At 35.8% G+C, this 23,428-nt stretch overlaps 1 protein-coding gene across 1 annotated transcript in view; it reads right to left on the bottom strand.

The window, feature by feature from the left end:
- Positions 1-23,425, bottom strand: part of ZNHIT6 (zinc finger HIT-type containing 6) — a 55,148-nt gene extending 31,723 nt beyond the window's left edge. Inside the window, exons 1-5 of the mRNA XM_082669800.1 lie at positions 22,611-23,425; positions 21,398-21,463; positions 21,204-21,310; positions 21,033-21,118; positions 13,225-13,328 (exon numbers count right to left, since the gene is read on the bottom strand). Of these exons, the coding sequence (XP_082525926.1) occupies positions 13,225-13,328; positions 21,033-21,118; positions 21,204-21,310; positions 21,398-21,463; positions 22,611-23,281 (1,034 nt within the window). The 5' untranslated portion in view covers positions 23,282-23,425. The remainder of the gene's footprint in view (positions 1-13,224; positions 13,329-21,032; positions 21,119-21,203; positions 21,311-21,397; positions 21,464-22,610) is intronic.
- Between the last annotated feature and the right edge of the window lie 3 nt (positions 23,426-23,428).

The raw sequence follows: 23,428 nt of genomic DNA, 5'->3' as shown, positions 1-23,428 counted from the left end.
TGAAAATACTTTGAAAAGTTCCAGTTATATATTATATTTTGCTCTTTTAAAAATCAGTTTCACTACTACATGATAATAGGAAACAGGTTAAGTATGTGGTACTGGCTTCAGTAGACAGTATATTAAGAAAATGGATATAGTAGGTAAAGATCGAAATGAAAAAGTACATTTTGCTTCAAATAACTGTAAATACTTGAGCACTTAATAATGCAGTTCTCCACTGGGAGTGGCATCAATCTCATTTGGAAGTGGCTAGGCAGTTTTGATTGTTCCAAGGCTGGGAAGCACTTTAGGCATATAGCAGGCGGGGACCAGAAATGCTAACCTTCCTGTAATGCACGGGACAGTCCCACACAACAAAAATTGTCCTGTTCAAAATGCCAATAGAGCCCCTACTAAGAAACACCAGAACACAGAAAGGATAGCAGATATGTGCATAACAAAAACTGAATACCAGCACTAAATGCCAGCATCTGTTTCGCATTAACTTTGCAGAAAATATGTACTATAGGAACTCTGGCAAAGGAGAAATAATGGAGAAGATGAACTACCATGTGTACTTTCACAGATGTCTAGGAAATATGAAAGGGGAAGACATTCAAGGATTAAGAATATAACCAGCCTGGGTACATTTAGTTGAATACATTAGGAAATACATATACATACAATATAATATATAACTGGAACTTTTCAAAGTATTTTCATAATGATGTGAGACATAGAATTATGGTTTTCATTCTCCCCAGTTTCAGGTGGGGACAACTATGAAGATCCACTATTTGGTATGGATCCCTTAGAGGAACAGGAACGTATTCTGCTTAAAGTATGACTCTATCTCAACTCCCTGGCATGGCAATGTAAGGTCCTGCAAGGCCCAGCCCCAGTGGGGCTCTCTCCAGTCTTATCCCCTACCACTTCCCAACTCCCACCCTAGTTTCTAGATATACCAGACTACTTACATTGTCTTCAATTTGCTACTCTTTTTGCATCTGATATTCTCACCATAGACTATCCTTCCCTCTGTCTGGATAAAACCCTAGACTTAAAAACTCCTCCTTGTCCTTCAATAATTTGCTCAAATTCTATCTTCTCTTGGGAGGACTTTCCAGTCCCCAGCTCTTGAGGAATAACACTTCCCCAAGGCTGGGGCACTGAGCCCTCCTTTGTGGTCCCACAACGCTCCATGTATCTTCCATCAGAGCATTCACCATACTACGTTATGAGTTTGCTGTCTTGTCTTCCCACTGAACTACTTGAGAAGAAGGACAGTGACTTACTGGCATATAAGTCAGTGGTTTTCAGGTAGAGATAAACATCAGAATCACCTAGTGCCTTTTTTTTTTTAAATTAAAGACAAATTATTTTAGAGCCCTTTAGGTGCACAGCAAAATCAAGAGGAAGGTACAGATTTCCCATATATCCTCTGCCCCTACATATGCACAGCCTCTTCTGGTTCTTTTATAATGTAAAGATACCTAAGCTCTACCCTAGGCTCAATGACTTAGGAATTCTGTTGGTCGGGCCCAGGTATCTGCATTTTGAAATTATCCCAGTTAATTCTGATGTATACTCTAGATTGAAAACCACAAAACTGGCACATTATTGTCCGCATCTTACAAATAAGGCAATGGGCACAGAGAGGTAAATAACTTGCCAAGAAAACTCCCTTACACATAAAAATTAAATTAAATTTTGTCATGTTTAATACAAAATAAACATTTGAAAATTATTAAATATATTATTATTCCTCTTTTAAAAAGTAAAGACACTGAGGAAGACCCTTCATATTTTGGGTAATGAGAAATACTTGAAAGAGATGTTTCCAACTGCCTGAAAAGTAGCAATTTCAAATGGCGGGGGGATAAAGAAAGGAAGGTAATTTTAGGCCATGGAATAGAGTACAACACTTGAGAGCTTCAGGCAGTCCATCCAAAGCCACATGAGATGACAGATTACACCTACTGGCAGTTCTGCCTATGACCAGTGAAGGTATCTCTGAGCTAATGACTCCTGTGGGTACAAGAAGCATTAAAAGATTCTGAGCAGGTGACCATCATACTAAAAACATGCTTTAGGAAGATGTATCTGGCATCAATGTGTAAGAGTGACTGAGGTGAGAAGACACTGAAGACAGGGAGAGCTCTCAGAAGTTCCCCAATAGTCCCAGGTGAGACAAGCTGGGCCTGCATGGGAGAAGACAGCTGATAGTTGCTGCGGTGAAGGAAGTGGAAAGGGACTCATTACTGAGGCATATCATGAAGAAGCAGACTCGGTGACTGAGGAAGGACTTCCTTAACTGAACCAGTATGGGGACCCTGATATGATCAAGAATGTTTGGTTTCCATTTGTATGAATGCTGGGTAACTGTTGCTGTGGAAAGATATACCCTCTGTGATGCTGTGGCATAAGAACTTCCTTCTTACCACTGCCTACATGGCCCCAGTAAGGGAATACCTGATTGACTGAGGAACCATTAGAAAACCAGTGTGAAAGAATAGAAGTGTTAAGTCCTTGCTGTTGCTTTGAAATTTTTTCATCAGACTGTATCAAAGCAGTTATTGGAGAGAAACCATAGAGCTAATCATTTTAAATTAGTTAACAAGTTTGTACTGAGCACCTATTACGTAATCCCCCCAAATCGACCTCTCTCACCATGACCACAACTGCTAAATCCATTTCATTTTCCTTTGCTCTTTTCTAAAGTTAGTTTGCAACAAAGTACAAACCTATACTACTTATAAGACACCATACCCCCCCAAAAAAACCAAATCCACAAAAACAAAACCAAAAAACCTGTTGTTTAAGAAATGTATTGCCACATAATCGTTTAAAGAAAAAAGTGCTACTGACATTAATACAGAGGTGGATAGGTATATCATCGCAATAAAATTTGAATGCTGTAATTTTATCCAAAGAACAAAAAGTAATTAAAAAAATTTTTTTTATTTAAGTAGAGTTGATTTACAATGCTGTGCTGATCTCTGCTGTACAGCAAAGTGACTCAGTTACACACATACAGACATTCTTACAAAAAGTAATTTTAAGAATCTATAAAAGGTTATTTCTTTACAAGAGAGACATCTAGTGGCTAGCTTCTAAAATAGGACTGGAGCTCAAATAGCAATTCACACTGTTGTTTAATAACGGGCACACTTCCACTATCTTAATACTCTAAGTTTAAGAGAGACTCCTAGACAGAGAGCCTAAGAACTCTGGGCCGAAAGGAAGATAGCAACTCAGTTCTAAGCTGACAGTTGTAAAGGAATGAAGAAGGACTGGGCTGCTTCGAAATGAGGGTCGAGGTCATGTGGAGACAAACTGCCAGAAGACAAAGGTCAAAAGTTGGGTCCATTCCTAGGGAATGGGAGGTTAGACCACACAAGAGAGTACATGCCTGGAGTTAAGCTAAAGATATTATTGGGGAGGAGTCTCTCAATCTAATTCTTTTTTTCCAAATGACAAGTCAAAATATATTCCCCCTCACTGCTGAATCCTCAGGTCCAAATAGCCAGGAAAATAAAACGAGAGACTTAGGCAACCAAACGAGATGTGATATTCAAACACAACCAAGATAATCTCCAGGTTTGCTATCCATGGCTTTCTGTAGCAAAACACTAAAACACAACTGAAAAGATGCAGCCATGGATAAAAACATGGAATTTTATATGACAGTATCAGAATACTTTTCAAAGACTATTGAATATATTTACAACTCAAAATGTATAATGGTCCTGCCCACAGCCATCAATGTCTTTTAAAATTATTATTTAAAAAATTCATTTATTTATTCTTAAAATAAGTATTATATGCACATGGTCTAAAATTCAAAAAAGGTACAAAAGGGCACGTAATTCCCATCCCTGTCCCCCTCCACCCAATTTCCCTCCCTTAAGATAACTACTATTAATAGTTTAATATAAGTATATACGGATATAACCTTTACTTTTCACACAATGGTAGCACACAATGAACATAGTTCTGTATCTATCTTTATTCACTTAGTATTTCTGGCAACCATTCCAATATTCATACATTTAGAGCTGCTGAATTTTTTCCCCATTTTAAAGGCGTACCATAATTTATTTAACCAGTCCACTATTGATGGATATTTAGATTCATACTACTCTTTTGCTATTACAAACAATGTTGCACCATATGTATGGTTATATATATCAGATAAACTCCTAAAAGTAGAATTGTTAGGTGAACAAGTAATTATCATGCCTTCTTGATCCATCTATCTTCGACAACTGACCTTCCCTTTGTTTGGGGCCACTACTCATTTTAGGCAATTAGGGCAACTTGGCGGAGAAGATCATCTGAAAACTCTCTCAAGGCACACAATAAGAAATCCTTGAGAAATACAGCAAACATACTGAGCTCATCAAAAAGTATGAAAAATTTTCAGGGGCCAAAAGGAAGCAGGAACTAAAAACCATAGTGGAATGTGGAAGCTATACCTGCTCTGGAGGCCTTTGCTTCCAAGTAATCAAGAGGCTTGGTAACGAAAAGGCTTATGTTTCAACAGCCACTGCGGGACATGAGACAAGATACTGATCTCACATAAGCTGGAGACCTCAAACTGAGATCACTGCATAAAACTATGCAGTTAAAGAGTGAACCAGAAAAATTCTGCCAACCAGCAAAGGGAGACAATGAGGAAACCTGTCCACCTCAGCTTGAGGTCTAAGGAGAGAGAAAGGTATAGGAGGTGGGGGAAAGGTTTCAATTGAGAATGAATAAGTATGGACTCCTCAAATAGGTTTGGGGTTCAAATTATTATCAGTAGTATAGTCTGATAAACTTCAGACTAAGAAATTAAAGAGGGTCCTGGATTGGTGCGATGGGTATCTGGCATAAGCAAATGCATACCACCTCCTACATGAACTTGAGTTCATAATTACATTTTAGAAAAAAACAAGGAAACAAGCCATCAAAATGAAGTCAGCAGAAACAGCAGACAGCAGTAACAAATTTCCAAGAAATTCAGACAGAATTATTTACACAAATAACAAACGCACTAAATTACTGAATAAAAAGGGAGGTTAAAACATGAGAAAGGAATACATTCTACCTAAAAGACCAGGTAGATTTGGGAAAGGAACAGAACTTCAAGAAATGAAAAGTGTAACTGAAACACAAACAAAAAGCCCACTCAGTACATGGGCTAAATATCAGATTAATTAGACACAGCTAAGGAGGGAAAGTGACTTGGTTGATACACCTGAATGAATTACCCAGAATGTAGGTAAGACCGACAAAGAAATAAAAAATTAAGATAATGTATTAGAATTTTCCAGAATTATGCAGAAAGCAGAGCAAATCGAAAGGAAGATAAATCACCCCAAAGACAAAAGTGAAGAACTTAAAAGCAATTGACATAGAAAGATTGTATAAAACATCAGTGTTCTCAATAATGGCAAAAGAAGTAAGAAAACAGTGGAATAAATAAACTGAAGTACTAAAATAAATGTCAACTTGAGATACTTCATATTCAGCTAAACTATCATTCAAAAGTAAGGGTGACCTATATGATTCATATATATGAAATTTTAAAACAGGCAAAATTCATCTTCAGGGTGAAAATTAGAATAGGTTATCTGAGGAGGAGAGGAGATAACTAGGAAAAACCTTTCTTGGGTGATGGTAATATTTTATATATTTACAGGGACTGGGTTATACTGGTATATGCATTTGTCAAAACTCAACAAATATACACTTAAGATTTGTGCATTTTATCGCCTGTAAATTTTACATCAATAGGAAACGTGAGCTTCATATCTTTCAGACAACTATTTAAACTCCAACATTATTTTTTAACTGAACATACTCAATATCATGGATGTCATTCCATGACAATACATCTGTATCTAACTGTGTTTGTTTAATGGTTGCATAGAATTCCACTCTATGAAGGCATCATTATTAACTTAGCTCAGCCCAGTACTGAGGGCTACTCGAAGCTGTTGCCAGTTTTTACACTATTAAAAACAATGTTGCAATAGATATACATGTACATATATCTCTGTGAACTGTACTAATACATTTGAGGCTAAATTCCTTGAGTAGGCAGGTATAACATTTTTAGAAATATTGTCTTCTAAAATGACACCTAAGTTTTACCCTCAAGAACAGTGGAAGAAGAAAATGGTCTGGCTAGCTCATACCTTCATTATATCAGATATTGTTAATATATGCTTGTCAGACACATATTGTGTGTGTATGTATATGTATACATCTTTCTATGACCATCTATTCTTATCCTTTGCCCCTTTTCCTAATTAGTTACTAGTCTTTTTATTAATGCATAAGCACTGTCATATATGTTTTAAGATTTTTTTTGGAAGCGGGTCTGGTAGTCTTGATTTTATTATGGTCTTTTTTGGCCAATTTTTAAAAAAAAATTATGTAAATTTAGTTTTTTTCTTTTATGGCTTTGGATGGGATGTTCCTCTCATCAAAATTATGAAAATATTCCCATATTTTAAATTTCATTTTAAGTTTAAGATTTTACTAACATAATGTTGTAGGTCACTTATTCTTCAAAAATAAACTTATTCATAGAAAAAGAGATCAGATTTCTGGTTACCAGAGAGAGGGGAGGAGGGGGAATTGGACAAAGGTAGTCAAAAGGTACAAACTTCCAGTTATAAGATAAATAAATACTAGGGATGTAATATACAACATGGTAAATATAATCAAGATTGTTGTGTGTTATGTATGAAAGTTGTTCAAAGAGTAAATCCCAAGCACTCTCATCACAAGAAAAAAATTTTTTTTCTATTTCTTTAATTTTGTATCTATGAGATGACGGATGTTCATGAAATTTATTGTGATAATCACTTCATGATATATGTAAATCAAACGACTATGCTGTACACCTTACACTTATACAGTGCTGTATGTCAATTATATCTCAATAAAACGGGAAGAAAAAGATTTTAATTCCACCTGGAAGTTCCAGTAAAAAAACTGTCAAATGGGGCTTCCCTGGTGGCGCAGTGGTTGAGAGTCTGCCTGCCGATGCAGGGGACACGGGTTCGTGCCCCGGTCCGGGAAGATCCCACATGCCGCAGAGTGGCTAGGCCCATGAGCCATGGCCGCTGACCCTGCATGTCCGGAGCCTGTGCTCTGCAACGGGAGAGGCCACAGCAGTGAGATGCATGTGTACCGTAAAAAAAAAAAAAAAAAAAAAAACAAAAAACTGTCAAATGGCAAACAGTCTCAACCCCACTTATTGAATAAGTCATTCTCTGTATTAATTTGAAATACTATCTGATCATATACTAGAGTGCCAAATAGCCTCATGTCTATTCTCTGTTATCTGAACTAACTGTTCATTTCTACATCAACACCATAAAACTTTATTAAAATTTCATACATTTTAATGAGTCCAGCCTTATTACTTTCTTTTCCCAGGTTCTCCTGGTGCTTCTCCCATGTTTACTCTTGCAAATGAACTTAAGTCATTTTTATCATGAATCCTTTCCTTCTCCAAAAAAAAAATTTAAAAATCCGAAATCAAAACCAAACAAAATCCCATTAATATTTTCATTGGGATATCAGATTTAAAGATCATTCATTTAAGAAATAAAAGTTATTTCTATAATATTGAGTCTCTTAATAACATGGTCCTTTCCCCCCATTTGTTCAACTCTTTTAAGCCATTCAGTAGAATTTAAGTTTTCTTCATAGAGATCTTTCATATTTCTTTCAATAGTTTTTGATTAACATTGGGTGAAAGTAAACATCAAGTTACATGCCCCACGTAAGAGATGAGGCAGAGAAGTTACCTTTGAAAGAGTCACAATTTAAAAGAAGTAGTTTGGGATCTGCTATAAAATAAGTAGGGGAGCCTTATATTGCACACATTTCCTTACTAAGCTCCTCTATTTTTAACAGAGAATGTCTTTTCCGTATTGGCTCAACTTATTCTTAATATAAGCATCCCTTAACTTTTCTTTGTTCATTAAAGTTATCCATTATGACATTTCAGCAAATTCACCAGTCCTCTAAAATTTGTTGCTACTGATATTAAATACACTTTTGACATCACAGGCTGGTTAGTGTTATATCCCACTTTGACTATAAAATGAAAATTATGGTTCCTAGTCTTAGAAAAATTCACATATCACATAATTTTGCATATGATTTTAAGAGATTTGAAGTCATACTGGTCAAAAACTCCTACCATAAAGGATGCCTGGCTTAAAATGAACCTATGATTCTAAGGTACCTAATGCACTTGTTACCACATAACCTGCTGTTAGTCCTACAGAGGTAATTCAAGCAGAATGTGCTTTAGTCACACTTCATATGGGGCTATTTAATTGTTTTTAAAAAACGTTTTATTTTCAAGTAATTTCAAACTTTACAGAAAAGTTACAAAAACACCACAAAGAATTCTTCACTCAGAATGCTCAAAAGTTACCACTGGAACATTTAATTTTTTTTTAACATCTTTATTGGAGTATAATTGCTTTATAATGTTGTGTTAGTTTCTGCTGTATAACAAAGTGAATCAGCTGTATGTATACATATATCCCCATATCTCCTCCCTCTTGCGTCTCCCTCCCACCCTCCCTATCCCACCCCTCTAGGTGGTCACAAAGCACTGAGCTGATCTCCCTGTGCAATGCAGCTGCTTCCCACTAGCTATCTACTTTACATTTAGTAGTGTATATATGTCAGTGCTACTCTCTCACTTCGTCCCACTTCCCCTTCCCCGTGTCCTCAAGTCCATTCTCTACGTCTGCGTCTTTATTCCTGTCCTGCCCCTAGGTTCATCAGAACCATTTTTTCTTTTTTTTTTTAGGTTCCATATATATGTGTTAGCATACGGTATTTGTTTTTCTCTTTCCGACTTACTTCACTCTGTATGACAGACTCTAGGTCCGTCCACCTCACTACAAATAACTCAATTTCATTTCTTTTTATGGCTGAGTAATATTCCATTGCATATATGTGCCACATCTTCTTTATCCATTCATCTGTCGATGGACACTTAGGTTGCTTCCATGTCCTGGCTATTGTAAATAGTGCTGCAATGAACATTGTGGAACATTTAATTTTTAAGAACTTCAATTTGAGTTTTTGTGTATACTGTAGCTCAAGCTGCTTAAACAAACAAAGGAATAATTTAATACCTAGGGAGTAATTATCTTAGTACAGGACCAAGATTGCATACGAACAATTCCAAACCCTGAATCTCTGAAATTGAAAAATTTTCATAACTCCTCCAGCAGCAGAAACCTGACTGATCTCATTTACAGTCATTATTTTCCCATTAAAATGTAAACATTTGTAGGTTTCACTGCAGAAATAGTATTGTTTGATTATATAATGCTGCCCCAGACCTACTAGGGATGAATATAATATAGTAAACATAACATATCCTCAAAGATTTCCAGTAAGAGAATGCAGATCGTTTATTATCATTGCACATTATCTACTAAGTGCCAGGTATTAATTTAGGTATTATTTCATTTACTCCCCTCAACAACCCAGTAAATTCGCTCTTGCCTGAGGTCACCTAACGTGAACCATAGGTAGAGGCAATATTCAAATTCAGGTTTACCTCAGTCAAAACCTTAACCACTTTTGAAAGTTTAAAAAAGCATTGAAAACAAGTCTCTTAAAAACACAATACTGGCGATGTGGGAGGTAAAAATAATTCTTTGATAAGATGTAGCATCCTCTTCTTCCCTCCTTCCAGCAAATAACACTACGATCATCTAAAATTTTTATCGTTTTCACATGAATGTCTGAGAAAACACAGATATCACAAAAAAGGTACTTCTAAATGCCTTTCTTCACTTTCCCCCCCTAAGAGTTAAGTACAGGACCATATATATTTATCTTGCTACTTATATATCACCTTTTAGCAATCAAAATTTTCTGCAATCCTGATCTTGCCAAACATCAAGTTCAATAAGTATGTCTTCCGTATTCATCTAAATCAGTGGCTCTCAAATTTTGCCTCTCCCCACTGCCCCCATCCCAGAGGATGTGTGTGTGTGTGTGTGTGTGTGACCAAAATCTAGTCAGTAGAAGCCAGGGATGCTGCTAAACATCCTATAATACACACGCCAGCCACTCACGACAAAGAACTCTGTGGCTCAAAACATCACAGTGCCAAGATAAGAAATCATGATCTAAATCACTGATGAAAATGCTGAACAAGAATGAACAAAATATAGGAACACACTAAAGAGATTTCCAAGCTATCAACCAACTAAGCAGAATATTCTAAGTATGGCTATCAACTAACAGGGAATTCACCTTAATGCTTTACTATTCATCAAACATCCAAACACAGACATTTTAAATTCAGTTCGTGGCATTTTCCATTTATAAATAATAATGGGCAATTTAACAAAGAACAAATAGAAAAATTTGGTTCCATAGATTTCAATTATTTATTTCACCAAAATAGTTATAAGAATGAAAGATCATCTTACTACCACAGATTGGATTAAGTCAAACTTCACTCTTGAATTTTAAGATATTATTCTGAAACATGTGGCCAAATATTCCATATCTAAGTAGCAATTAAATAAAATCAAATTAAAACAAAATATCATTTCCACTTTCCAAAATAGCAACAAAATTTTTTAAAAAAAGAGACAACTCAGTGCTAGTGAGATGTTTAAACAGGTATTCTCATTTACTACAAATGGAAATGAAAACTGGCTTATCCCTAGTTTATTATTACTAGCCCTACTTTATAGATGAGGAAACTGAAGCACAAAAAGTTAGGTGGCTTAGCTTAACATCACATGGCTAGGAAGCAGCTGGTTAGAAATCTGAACCCAGGCAGCCTAGCTCCAGTTTGTGCTCTTAACTACTCCATTTTACTGTCTCTATGTTTTATAGAATTTTTTTTACAACTCTTTAAAATGCATCAAAAATGACTGGAAGACAAAATTAAGGGTGAAAAGACTGGTGAAAACATTTACAATGCATGCAACAGATCAAGATGAGATATAAGCAGGCACATTAAATGAAAAAATTCAACTGTTTAACGTCTAATCAGATATGCAAAAAAGTCTAATATTCAATTAAAGTGCAGTATAACTAAAATAGGCACTCATACATTTTTGTGGAAGGTACGAAGTGGTACTTTTTTGGGGAGGACAATTTGGAGTTTCCTTCAAAAGTATAAATGCATGTAGTCTCTGACCCAGTAATTCCACTTTCTAGGAATTGATCATACAGAAAAAGTCACATAAGCACACAAAACAATTTATTCAAGGATGTTTATAACAGCATTATTTGTAATAATTAAAATCTAGAAATTAGCTAAAAATGTTCATGAATATAGGAATAAATAAATTAGGATATAGTCATAGTTGAAATATACTACTTAAACAAAGTGAGGTAGATTTGCATTAACAAGTAAGATGTCCATAATATATTGTTAAATAGAAAAAAGCTAGCTGTAGAAAAAAGTGTGTGCCTTTATTCACATAGATGAATAATGTTTAACTTGAGGAGAGTCATGTAACTTTTTATACTTTTATATAAGTATTTAATATTATGTTTTACTTTATTAATTGAAAAAAGGACACATGATTAGAAGAAAACATAAAATATTATCAGTGGTTGTCTCTGCGTAGTGGAATTAAAGGTGCTATTTTTCCTTTAATTTTTTTTATGATGAGGATGTATTACTTTTACAATTGCTACTATATGCTGATTCCTTCCTACACTCCAGTTAGTGTCTAGGTAAATTAATACACTAAGGTCACAACTACACAGTAGCTATCATTAGCTCCATTTTACAGATGTGAAAGCAGCTAAGAAATTGACTCTAAAGTCTACTGTGTACTATGTTGCTAAGCTCCGCATGGGAAGACACTAAAAATATAAGAAAATCAAGCCCAAATCATTGTAAATTCATGAGTAAAAGGCATAATGCAAGAAGAGTCCAATTTGCCATTTCAGAGATCTGAGGTGTTCCAAAATAACAGTATAAATTTGTGTTCTAAGCCCAGAAAATACAACAAATGTAGTATTCTTGGAAAAAACTTCCCACATACATTCATGTGTCTAAAGACCCCAAAATTAAAATTTTGAGGCTATATTAGTAGTAAAACCATTCTGAATGGTTTCTTTCATAAAACAGGAATACATTTTATATTTCAGACGGCACAAACCAGTTATCTTAAATTTCAAACAAATTATGTCTATTTCTAAATATGTCAGTTTCAAAATACACAAAAGAATCATCTCATATTTGATAAATGCAAAGTATTACTTTACTCCTAGAAACCAACCAAAAAAAGGGAAAACCACCTTTACAAATATTTGTCTTGAAACATATAAAATAAGTGGATAACACCATTCTCTAATAATATAATATCTTCTGAAAAGATGGAAGGTTTATTAGAATAATTCTGATCATTCTGACTCTTCAATTTATGTAGTAAAATTGTGAGGGAACCTTACAGTTTACCTAGTACAACCCCCACCATTATGCCGATGGAGCCCGGAGAAAAGAAGTAATTTGCTCAAGGCCTCACAGTTACTAAGAGGCTGAAGCGGGGAGGACTCACTCAGGTTTTTTGACTCTAAATCCAGAATGTTGACTTTTGAAAGGTATTATCCAATAATTTAGTGGGCTAGTTATAGTACTTTGGGATACTGTTCTTTTCTGTACTACTGGGGCCTTTTTGAACCAGCACTTTTCAGAGAGCAGGAAACTCATCTCTAATGTATTATCTGTATTCACAGATTCACTACAGACTAAATGTTTTCCAAGTTCCCCTTCTTCTCCATCACTGGCTCTCAAATGAAATTCTATTTGGAATCCCAAAGTAAAAGGATTATAAAAGCCAAGCTGCTCTGGTTAAAAATATGCAGGAATTCTGCTTTGACTTATTGCTTTGTACTTGAAGCTTCTGAAATACTTTCACGGTATCTTAGATCTCAGAGAGAAGGACAGACATGTACACACACTCTCTTCTCTCTCTCTCCATCTCTCACCACATACACACACACACACCCCAAACCCAAAATGTTATTAAAGTCACATGACATAAAATTAGCATAAGTTCCTAAATGTTTATTTCCAATTTGTGCAATCATCTTGTCCTGTACCAATAACAAACACCTCACAGACCACACTTTAAGTAGCAATGTTCTATAGTAAACCAAACCTTAAAAGATGTTCCTAATCAAATCAGAACATCTGATATACTAAGAAAGAAGTCAGACACTTACTTCTTATCAAAAAATGTTGAATTTTCTTTCCTTTTGGTGAATCCATTGGGTAGAAGTTTTAAGTTAATACCTTGCTTTCGAGCACGATTTTTCATAAAGTACATCTAACAACCAGAAACAAATAGGCAAATTAATATTAAAATGCCTTAAATTCCAAAAGCACGTAAAACAATGTTCAAAACATAATAGTTAAGATTTATTGAGTACTTATGTTTCACAAACTGCCCTAAACAGCAATGTCTCATTTAATCCTCACAATACTATGAGGCAGGTACTATTATTACTCCCATTTCTGCTATTTCAGCTATTTCTGAGACGTAAAGCCTACATTCAAATCCAGGTCTGTCTAATTCCAGAGCCTGTGATTTTAACCATATACTCTATAAGCCAAAAGAAGAATTTTATGGGGATTTAAAAAATACAGGTTTTAGCAATCACAGGGATTACCTATACAGTTCTTTCTTTTTTTACTGATGGTTTCATACCATAGTTAGCTATATATATATATATATGCCTGTTTCTATTACTAGTCAGGTAGCTTCATTCAGGGAGGAACTATGGCACTGCCTAGTACAAGGCTTAACTTCAAGTAGCCACTGATGTAGGATGTACAAAATGGGATATGAGAATTCTAGCTCTGACATGTGTTCTCCATGGATCATGTAGGTTGGTTGAGCCCATGCTAGCCCATGAAATGATTTGCCTTGCTTGTTTGGTTAACACAGTCTTAAACCTTCAACTTAGTTTACGATAGTCCAGATCTGCAATGTTCTTAGGTACCTGGTAGAATAAAGGAAGGCCTGTTTCTTCTAACTTTCAAAAAATTCCCACAAATAATATTTAAAGGAAAAAAAAAAAAGCAGTACTCAACAAAAAACAAAAAAGTATAAACAATATAAGAAAACAAGGCTCAGTGTACTGGAACCAAAAGAGAAAAAAGATGTAGCTGAGAGAGCTCCCTATATATTCAGACACTAAAAAAATCATACACAGATTACAGAACTGCTCTGCAAAATTTAAAGGAATAAAAGAAAGCCTGAAAATATGTGCAGTGAAGAGAAACTATAAAAAGTGACTCAGCAGATATTTAAATAAGCCAAACTAAAATTTTGCATTAGAGATAAAAAAGATGACAAAATCAGGAGAGGTTAAGGGGTAAGTGTGATATAGGGAGAAGGCCTAAGCCACATTTAATGGTAGTTTTAGAAGAAGAGAGAATGAATAAAGCACAAGTAATATTTTAATAGAAATGAGCTGATAATTTCCTATAATTGTTGAAAGACACTCCACTGATTCAATAAATCTAATAATTCTCAAGTAAGATAAATAAAAAGAAAGGTGCATTTTCACAGTATAGTAAAAAATGCAGAAGACCAACAATAAAAAGAATGCATTCAGAGAAAAAATATTTCAAAGGCAGTTAAAAATGACAAATGACTTTACAACAATAAAAATGGAAGCCATAGACAATGGAAGAGTAATTCTGAACCCAGAATTCTATAGACAAAAATCATTTAAGAGTGATTTAAATGCCAATAGAGTAATCTAAGAGGTGGCAACCAGCAAACTCTCTCTAAAGGACATTCTAAAAGATCTACTTGAGGTAGAAAGTGATCTCTCAGACAGAAAGTCTAAGATGATGGCAGAAAAAATAAAGAGCAAAGAAAGTGGGAAATATGAAGATAAACCAAAACAAACACTGACTGGATAAAACAGTAATTATTGTATGGAGATTGAAACAAAAAAGACAATTTAAATACCTGAAAACAATACGAAAAGTCAGTAGAGCGTTAAATGGAATTTAAGTGTTCTAAGGTAACTGCTGGCAAACTAGGGCCAAATCCTGCCTGCTGCCTATTTTTATAAACAAATTTTGTTGGAATACAGCCCTGTGCATTTGCTTATGTATTATTCATGGCTGCTTTTTTGCTACAGTGGCAGAGTTGAGTAGTTGTGACAGAAACCATAAGGTTTGAAAAAAAGGTTTACTATCTGACTCTTTACAGAAGAAGTTTGCCAACTCCAGTTCTAAGGTCATTGCATTGTTTAAGTACTGGCTTAAGGTACTGATTAACTTTAGATACTGATAAATGAAGTATGCATGCAATGTCTAGCCTAACCAATGAAAGGATAGAAAAAGGATATATAAGTTCTAAACTGATAAAAGAAAAATTCAAATGATAAGAAATTACTCAATTAGTCCAAAAGACAAGAAGAAAAAGAACAAAACAAAACAAAGCAAGTGGAGAAATAGCACAAGTAAGGTGACACATTTAAAGTCAAATATATAGGTAATTTTATTAAAAAGTAAATGAATTTGATGATTCAGTTAAAAGTTCCAGACTGTCAGAATGGAGAAAAACTGGAACCCAATTATATGGTACTTTGAAAAGGTACACCCAGAACATAAAGATACAAAAAGGCCTAAAGTAAAAGTAAGGGACAAAATACACCATGCAAATACCAACCAAAGGACTGAAATAGTTCAATACCAGATAAAGTACACAAAAAGCTTGAGACAAAAAGGGTCACATCATAATGCCAGAGGTTAAATACACCAAGAATTTCCTGAAGTATGCATCTAATAATTTAGCCTTAAAGCGTATGAAGCAAAGCTAACTGAACCACAAGGAGAAACATACAAATCCTTTTGATTTTATCTATTGGGAAATGTGAACACACCTCTCTCAGTAACTGATAGAAAAACAGACAAAAAACAAAAAAAACCCAGTAGCACTATAAATAATTTGAACAACATAATTAACAAATCTGACCTAAAAGGAATATATTTAGAATACTAGATTTAGCAAATGCAGAATAATTTTTCTTTCCCAAGCAAACAGAGATTACAAAATCTGACCACATGCTGGGCCATAAACACAAGTCTTAACGTATTTTAAAAGAATGAACTCAGAAAAAAATATGTTCTCTGACCACAATGCAATTAAGCTAAAAATATAAAAGGATATAACAAAAGTCAAGAGGACACATTAACAAAATAGAAAAGGAATTCACAATAGCAACTGATCTAGAAAAGAAGAGGACACAAATAAGGATTATCACAAATGATAATACAACTTCTACAGACATGTAAAAGAAAATATGAAGAACTTTATGCCAATGCATTTGAAAATTTAGGTAAAACGGAAAAATTCTTAGAAAAATGTAGTCTACTAACAATGACTCAAGAAGACAGAGAAAACCTAAATAGTCCAATAAACAGTAAAGAATAAACTTCAGAAGCCCATTAATAAATTTTACCAAACTCCCATGGAAGAAATAATCCCAATGTTAGTTAATGTATCCAGGACCAAAATGGGAGCATTCCCAAATAATTTTATGAAACTAAAATCACAATGATATAGAAACCTAAGAATACCAAAAAGGAAAATCAGAAGTCATTTCACTCGGACAGAAATGCAAAAATGAATGAATGGATAATGTGTACATATACATAATACAACTGAATTCTGCAAAGTATAAAAAGCAGGGTATGATAATAATATACCATGCAAGTTTAACTTACAATAGAAAATTGATTAAAAGATTATTATTCATACTAGAATATTATATATTAAAAGAAGAAATAATCAAATACAGAAAAAGCATTTGATAAAATATAACCACCATTCATGTTAACATCTGTTAGCAAACTAGGAACAGAACTTCTTTAATCTAAATATCAAACTGTATCTACAAAAAATTTAAAAGCAAACATCATGGTGAAATCTTGAAACTTTTCCCTCTATGATCAGGAGTTATGAAACAAAGATGTACAGAACAGTTAATATACCAGGCCCGAGACTGTTATCCTTAGAAAGTTCTGTTGGCAAGATTGGCTCTTGGCTGGTGTCTGGGAACTTGACTGACTGGTAAATGGACCCAAAACTGACATAAAACTTTTCCTAAAATGATAAGAGTGGTTCACTGTGCTGAAATTGCACGAAAATGTGGTTTTATCTGCTTCCCTTCTGGGAGTATGGAATTTGGCAAGTGCTAGGGCGAGGGTGTTTCTGCGATCAGCCCCCAATAAAAACCTTGGGCAGTGAGTTTCCCTGGTAGACAATAACTTCAAACATTAATTATCATAACCCATTGCCCGAGGAATTAACTGCGTACGATGTGACTCCAATAGAAGAGGACTTTGGGAAGCTTGTGGCTGGATTCCTACAGACTTTGCCCCATATACTTTTTCCTTTTGCTAATTTTGCTCTGTATCCTTTCACTGTAATAAATTTTAGCCATGAGTACAACTGTATGTTGCATCCTGTGAATCCTTTCAGCAAATCATCAAACCTAGGGATGCACTTCTACTTACAACATAAATATCTACTATCATCAGCACTATTTGACATTCTTGGAAGTCCTAGCTATACCAAATAAGGCAAGAAAAAGAGATAAAAGAACAAGGACAGAAGGATAGAAACAAATTGTGGTGAACTGTTTATAGAGAAAATCTCAAAGAATCTATAGATGAGGTATTGGGACAGACTTTAATATGGTTACTACTATAAAATAGACAACAAAAATATCTCATTCCTAAATACCAGCAAAGAGATAATAAAACATTAAAAAGAAAACACTACTTAAAATAGTATGAAAAAATAAAGTGCCCAAGAATAAATCTAATAAGAAATATACAAGACCTTCACTGAGAAAGTTGTAGAGATGTTAAAGAACCAAATAAATGCAGAGATACAACAGTCAAGGATTTAAACATTCAATGCTGTAAAATCCAATCACTCAAGTAACTCTACAAAATAAATGCAACCCCAATCAAAATTCCCAGGTGGGGAAGGTAGGACTGTACAATCAATAGGCTGATTTTTCATATTTGTATAAAATTACAAAGAGCCACAGCCATAGTTTAGAAAATACTCCAGAAAATATTCTAGAAAAATGGCTATATTCTAAAAAATGAATGAAGTGGGAGGACTTACTTTTTCAGTGAGTTTCAGTAAAAGACTACAATAGTTTAGAGTATTGAGCATTGGTGTGGATAGATAAGAGGACCACCAGAATGAACAGACAGGCCAGAAACTGACCCAAGCATATATGGATGCTTGATATATGACAAAGATGGTCCTGCAGTGCAGTAGGGAAAGGATGAATTTTTTCAATAAATGATGCTAGAAAAAGTAGATTATCCATGTGGAAAATTACATAGGACCTCCACTTGACATGCTAGACAAAAATCAATTCCATGTTTACAGACATAAATGGGAGATGCAACACTGTAAAGCTTTTAGAGAAGTTACAGGAGAATAGCTTCATAACAAGGTAGGGAAGGATTTCTTTATAAACTCATAAAACTATTAACTATAAAGGAAACATACAACAATTTTTACTACATGAAAATTAGGAACATCTGTTTACCATAAAACACTAAAGAGAGTAAAAAGACAAGCCACAGAATGAAAGAAGGAATTTACAACACATACAACCAACTAACAACTAGCATCTAAAAATACAAAGAATTACTACAAACCAGTAAGAAAAAACAACTGACGAATGAAAAGATGAACAAAAGACTTAACAGGCATACCACAAAGAAGAATATCCAATTGGCCAATAAAATATTTGAAAGGTGCTCAATCTCTTTAAGAATCAGACTACAAATTAAAAATCATAATAAAATAACACAGCCATCAAATTGACAAAAACTCAGAAACTCTGACCAAGTCAAGTATTGGAGAGGATGCGACAACAGGTACACTTAAACACTACTGTGAGTATAAACTGGTATCACCACTTTGGAAAATGTTTTGGTAACGTATAGTCAAATTGAAGATATGCATACGCCACAACAAAGCAATTCAGCTTCTAGGTATAAACCCCAGAAAAACATATGTATAAGCAAACCACAATTCCTAAACAGAAGTGTTCACTGTTTCTAAAATTTAGAAAACCCAGAGTCCATTTATTACAGAAAATCCAGAAGTAAGAATGGTTCAGGAAAGGGCATAAGCTGGTGGCAGGAACTTTGGAGAAGCTGGTAATGTTCTATTTTTGACCTAGGTGGTAGTTAAATGGATGTTTACTGCATAATTATTCATTAAATTGTGTATTTCTGGACCTCCCTGGTGGCGCAGTGGTTAAGAATCCACCTGCCAATGCAGGGGACGCAGGTTCGAGCCCTGGTCTGGGAAGATCCCACATGCTGCGGAGCAATTAAGCCTGTGCGCCACAACTACTGAACTTGCTCTCTAGAGCCCGTGAGCCACAACTACTGAGCCCGTGCACCACAACTACCGAAGCCCATGCGCCTAGAGCCTGTGCTCCGCAACAAGAGATGCCACCACAATGAGAAGCCCATGCACCGCAATGAATATTAGCCCCTGCTCGCCGCAACTAGAGAAAGCCCACGTGCAGCAATGAAGATCCAACGTAACCAAAAAAAAAAAAGGTGTATTTCTATTTTATGCTTTTTTATATGCATGTCATATTTCACAAAAAAAATTTTAAAAAGTAATTTATCTTTTAAGTAGAATTTAATTATGTCTAATTAAGCTTGAGGGGAAAAAAAGACTTGGTGCATGGTAATTTTTCTTTCAGATGTGGGTAATGTCATGTCTGTACCAAAAACACCAATAAAATAAACTGTTTAAAAGGTACTAAAATTCTGCAACTCCAATACCAAAATGGTATTGAAAAATGAACATAATTCCATGATGTGATTTAATAATATTATTTTAGAACAATGGCTGTTGCAAAATACTTCAAATATGTAAGTTTTTAATTTTGCATAGTGCATAAGGAATGAAAAAGGGATGAAAGTATGAAAAGTATGAAAATTAAGTATATTAAAACAAGTCCTGTTAGCTCTTCCTTCAAAATTCAATTGGGAATTTTGAAGGAACTGGGAAGTGTAATCACTTCCCAATAATTCTAACAGCATCCTCTCTGACTAGAACCACAACAACAGCCTTATAACTGGTCTCTCAGCTTCCAATCTTCCACTCTTGCCTACTCAAGTCCACTTTCTAGAGAGCAGCAAGAGTGATCTTTCAAAAAGCAAACAGGCTCAATGTCCACCCATGGCTTCCATTTTTACTTCGAATACATTAGGAGCCCTCACTAGTTTCTTTAACCTCACATTCTACATGCTCCTCACTCAACTACGCTTGTCACCTTGCCCCTCTTTTAACTCCTCAAACACCCTAACTTCATCCCTGACTTTCTTCTTTTTTTGCGGTACGCAGGCCTCTCACTGCTGTGGCCTCTCCCGTCACGGAGCACAGGCTCTGGACCCGCAGGCCCAGCGGCCATGGCTCACGGGCCCAGCCGCTCCACGGCACGTGGGATCCTCTAGGACCGGGGCACGAACCTGTGTCCCCTGCATCGGCAGGCGGACTCCCAACCACTGCGCCACCAGGGAAGCCCCTGACTCATTCTTTACTTTTGTCTCTACCTGGAAAGTCTTTTTCCAAACCTTCACATGACTGCCTCTTTCTCATCATTCAGACTGCTGCTTAAATGTCATCTTTCAGAGAAGCCTTTCCTGACTACTGTATGGAAAATAGTACCCTTATAACACCCTCCTCCCCCAGCAAACAAACACCATTTTCATTTTCTTTAATTTCCTGTGTCCTATCTTCCAGATGCACTTAACGTTACCTGAAATTATATTTGTTCCTCTACTCATCTCCTGTCTCTCCTGCTACAATACAAGCTCCATGAGGAGAAGGACTTTGTTTTGGTCACTGCTGTATCCCTAGTAACTTAATATATTTGATGAGTGAAAAAAAAAAAAGAATCTAATTCATTAGAAGAAATTCTAACTGGAAGGGAGTAGAAGAAATACTTACATGTTTATTGCTTATTGGTCTTTTTAAGAAAGCATCTCTAGAAATATGGTCTGCTGTTCTTGCCACATCTTCCAAAAATCGATAATCTACAAATATCGAAATAGAAAAATAAACAAATGATATATGCCAATGGCCAGGAAGCATCAATCGGCTATGCAGGAGATGGCTTACCACTTAGGAGATTCATTTCAGAAAACTGTTGCATTGAAACATATGCAGTTTTATCTCGAACTCCATTACATGTCAGTTCTGCTTTGTGTTTCTTTACACAGGGCAAACTGAAGAGACAAAAGAGGAGGTACTTTTACACTTTGAGGTAAAAAGGATACAGGCAGAGATAACAGGGTAGGAAATGACATACATACCTGCAGGAATAGCGCATACAACGTGGACATCTGTACTTTGCTTCTTCTGTACCACAAGTTTCACATCTACAAAAGCCCACATGAAACTTGATAAGTTATCAAATATTAATTTTACATGTTTATTTATAAACTTTTAATGCTGAGTCAATTACTCATCACAATCAATTTACAGACATGTAATCATAGTGAATAAAGTAGATGCAAGTAACTCTTATGAAATACTTGATAACTGTCAAACATCATTAGAAAATTCTCCTCTAGGAAATGACAACTACATTTACAATGTTGTTACTGATATGTAATTCAAGAAAACACGTATTAAATTAAAAAAAATCATCTCACTTTGACTTCCTTTCCTACTATAATCTGAGAATGAGATCATTCGATATTTTAACTTTTAACTATTGACACTGTTAACAATTGTGTGCGTGCACATACCCAGAAGTCCAATCCATGAGCTATGTTTATTTATCTCAAAGGCAGACACACCAGAAAAAGATATAAGACCCAGGCAAATTTAGAGAGTAGCAGTTGAATCTTTCTTTCTCAACTCCTCACCCAACCTAGAATGGGCGTCAAAATAATCTAGAAATGCTATTATCCAGCATCTGTCTTCAACTGTTCTTTTAGGATCTTGGGATACTGACAATCAAACTACAGCTACTTCTGTTTTAATGTGTTCGAGACAGTGATAATCCCAAGAAACTGACTACTCTTATTTCCTATGCTGCCTCATTATCACACTATAAGGAAATTAAATCAAAAGCAATAAATGTTCATAGTACCCATAGAGAAACTAGACAGTTGGGTGAGTTCAAGTGTATTTTGTCTAATTTTAACTTACTCCACTTTATCCTTGTTGGTTTTATTAGACTTTTCCTCACACCTATCCTCTCTCAAAAGAATACTGAGCCAAGAGCATATTAAGTCAAGCCAGATTCTGGTACAAGGGCTTTCTGGCCCCAAGAATTTTCACTTCCTAACTTGGCCACTGGACACTAGTACCAACCTCACATATTTTCACTGAATTTATTGTCATCTGACAAAACCCTCCCTTCCCAATCGCCCTCCCCCCCATCATTCAGGCTCCAGTGACCCAAACTGGCACTTATTTATCATTACTCCACACCCTTCTGGTAGTGTAATTTCTTTCAGTCTAGACAACAGAGAATTCCACAGCTTTATTGCCCCAATGGAAATCTCCTTGCCCTACCTTGACATGGCCAGTTTCCGCTTGGAGCCCACTGGGGGATTTATCTGAGGCTCTTCTTTCACCTTTGTATCATCCATCACTTCTTCTTTAGGGAAATACTTCTCTTCTTTTACACACACTTCATCCATTATTTCCTCCTTCTTTACGTTCTGATCAAGAAACATCTCCTCCCCTTTAATCTTCAAGCTATCTTTCTTCTCTTCCTTCACTTCCAGCCAGTCTATCACTTCTTCCTTCACCTTCACTTTCTCTTCCTTTAGCTCTGGTTCTTCCACTTTCTCTTCTTTTAGCATCAAACTACTATCCGTCTCCTGCTTCACCTCCAACGTGCCTGGTTTTTCCTCTTTCACCTCAGGCCCATCCTCCACCTCCTGCTTTACCCACTGGTCATTCCGCATACCTTCTTCCATTTCTGACCAGTCCATTACTTCTTGCTTCACAACTGCTAGGTCCACTCGCATCTCCTCTGCCCTTGGTCCATTTCCTTCTTCCCCTTCCCCTGTCTTCCCCATTCCGGTCGGTCCATTCCCCGTCTCTCCACTGCCGGCCTCCTCGGTCCCTACTGTGCCCCTGGCTCTCTCTCCATCTGACTCGAGACTTAGCCGCGCCCCTTCAGCTCCACTCTGGAGACCTCTTCCCGACGTCTCCTCATTTTCAGCAGCAAAATCCATCAGCTCAAGATCCTTGACCTCCGTTGCCACTCTGTCCTTCAATATGGCTGGTCCACGCCAATAGGAATGAACTCCTGGCTACAACACCGACAGCGGCCCACGTGTGGATCAGAGAAGCAGCAAGCAGAAAACGCCGATCCGGCGCGT

Source organism: Grampus griseus (assembly GCF_964374135.1).
Source record: "Grampus griseus genome assembly, chromosome: 1".
In the NCBI taxonomy this organism is placed as follows: Eukaryota; Metazoa; Chordata; class Mammalia; order Artiodactyla; family Delphinidae; genus Grampus; species Grampus griseus.
Note: the sequence above shows the minus strand (reverse complement) of the source record. Positions and strands in the feature narration are given on the sequence as shown.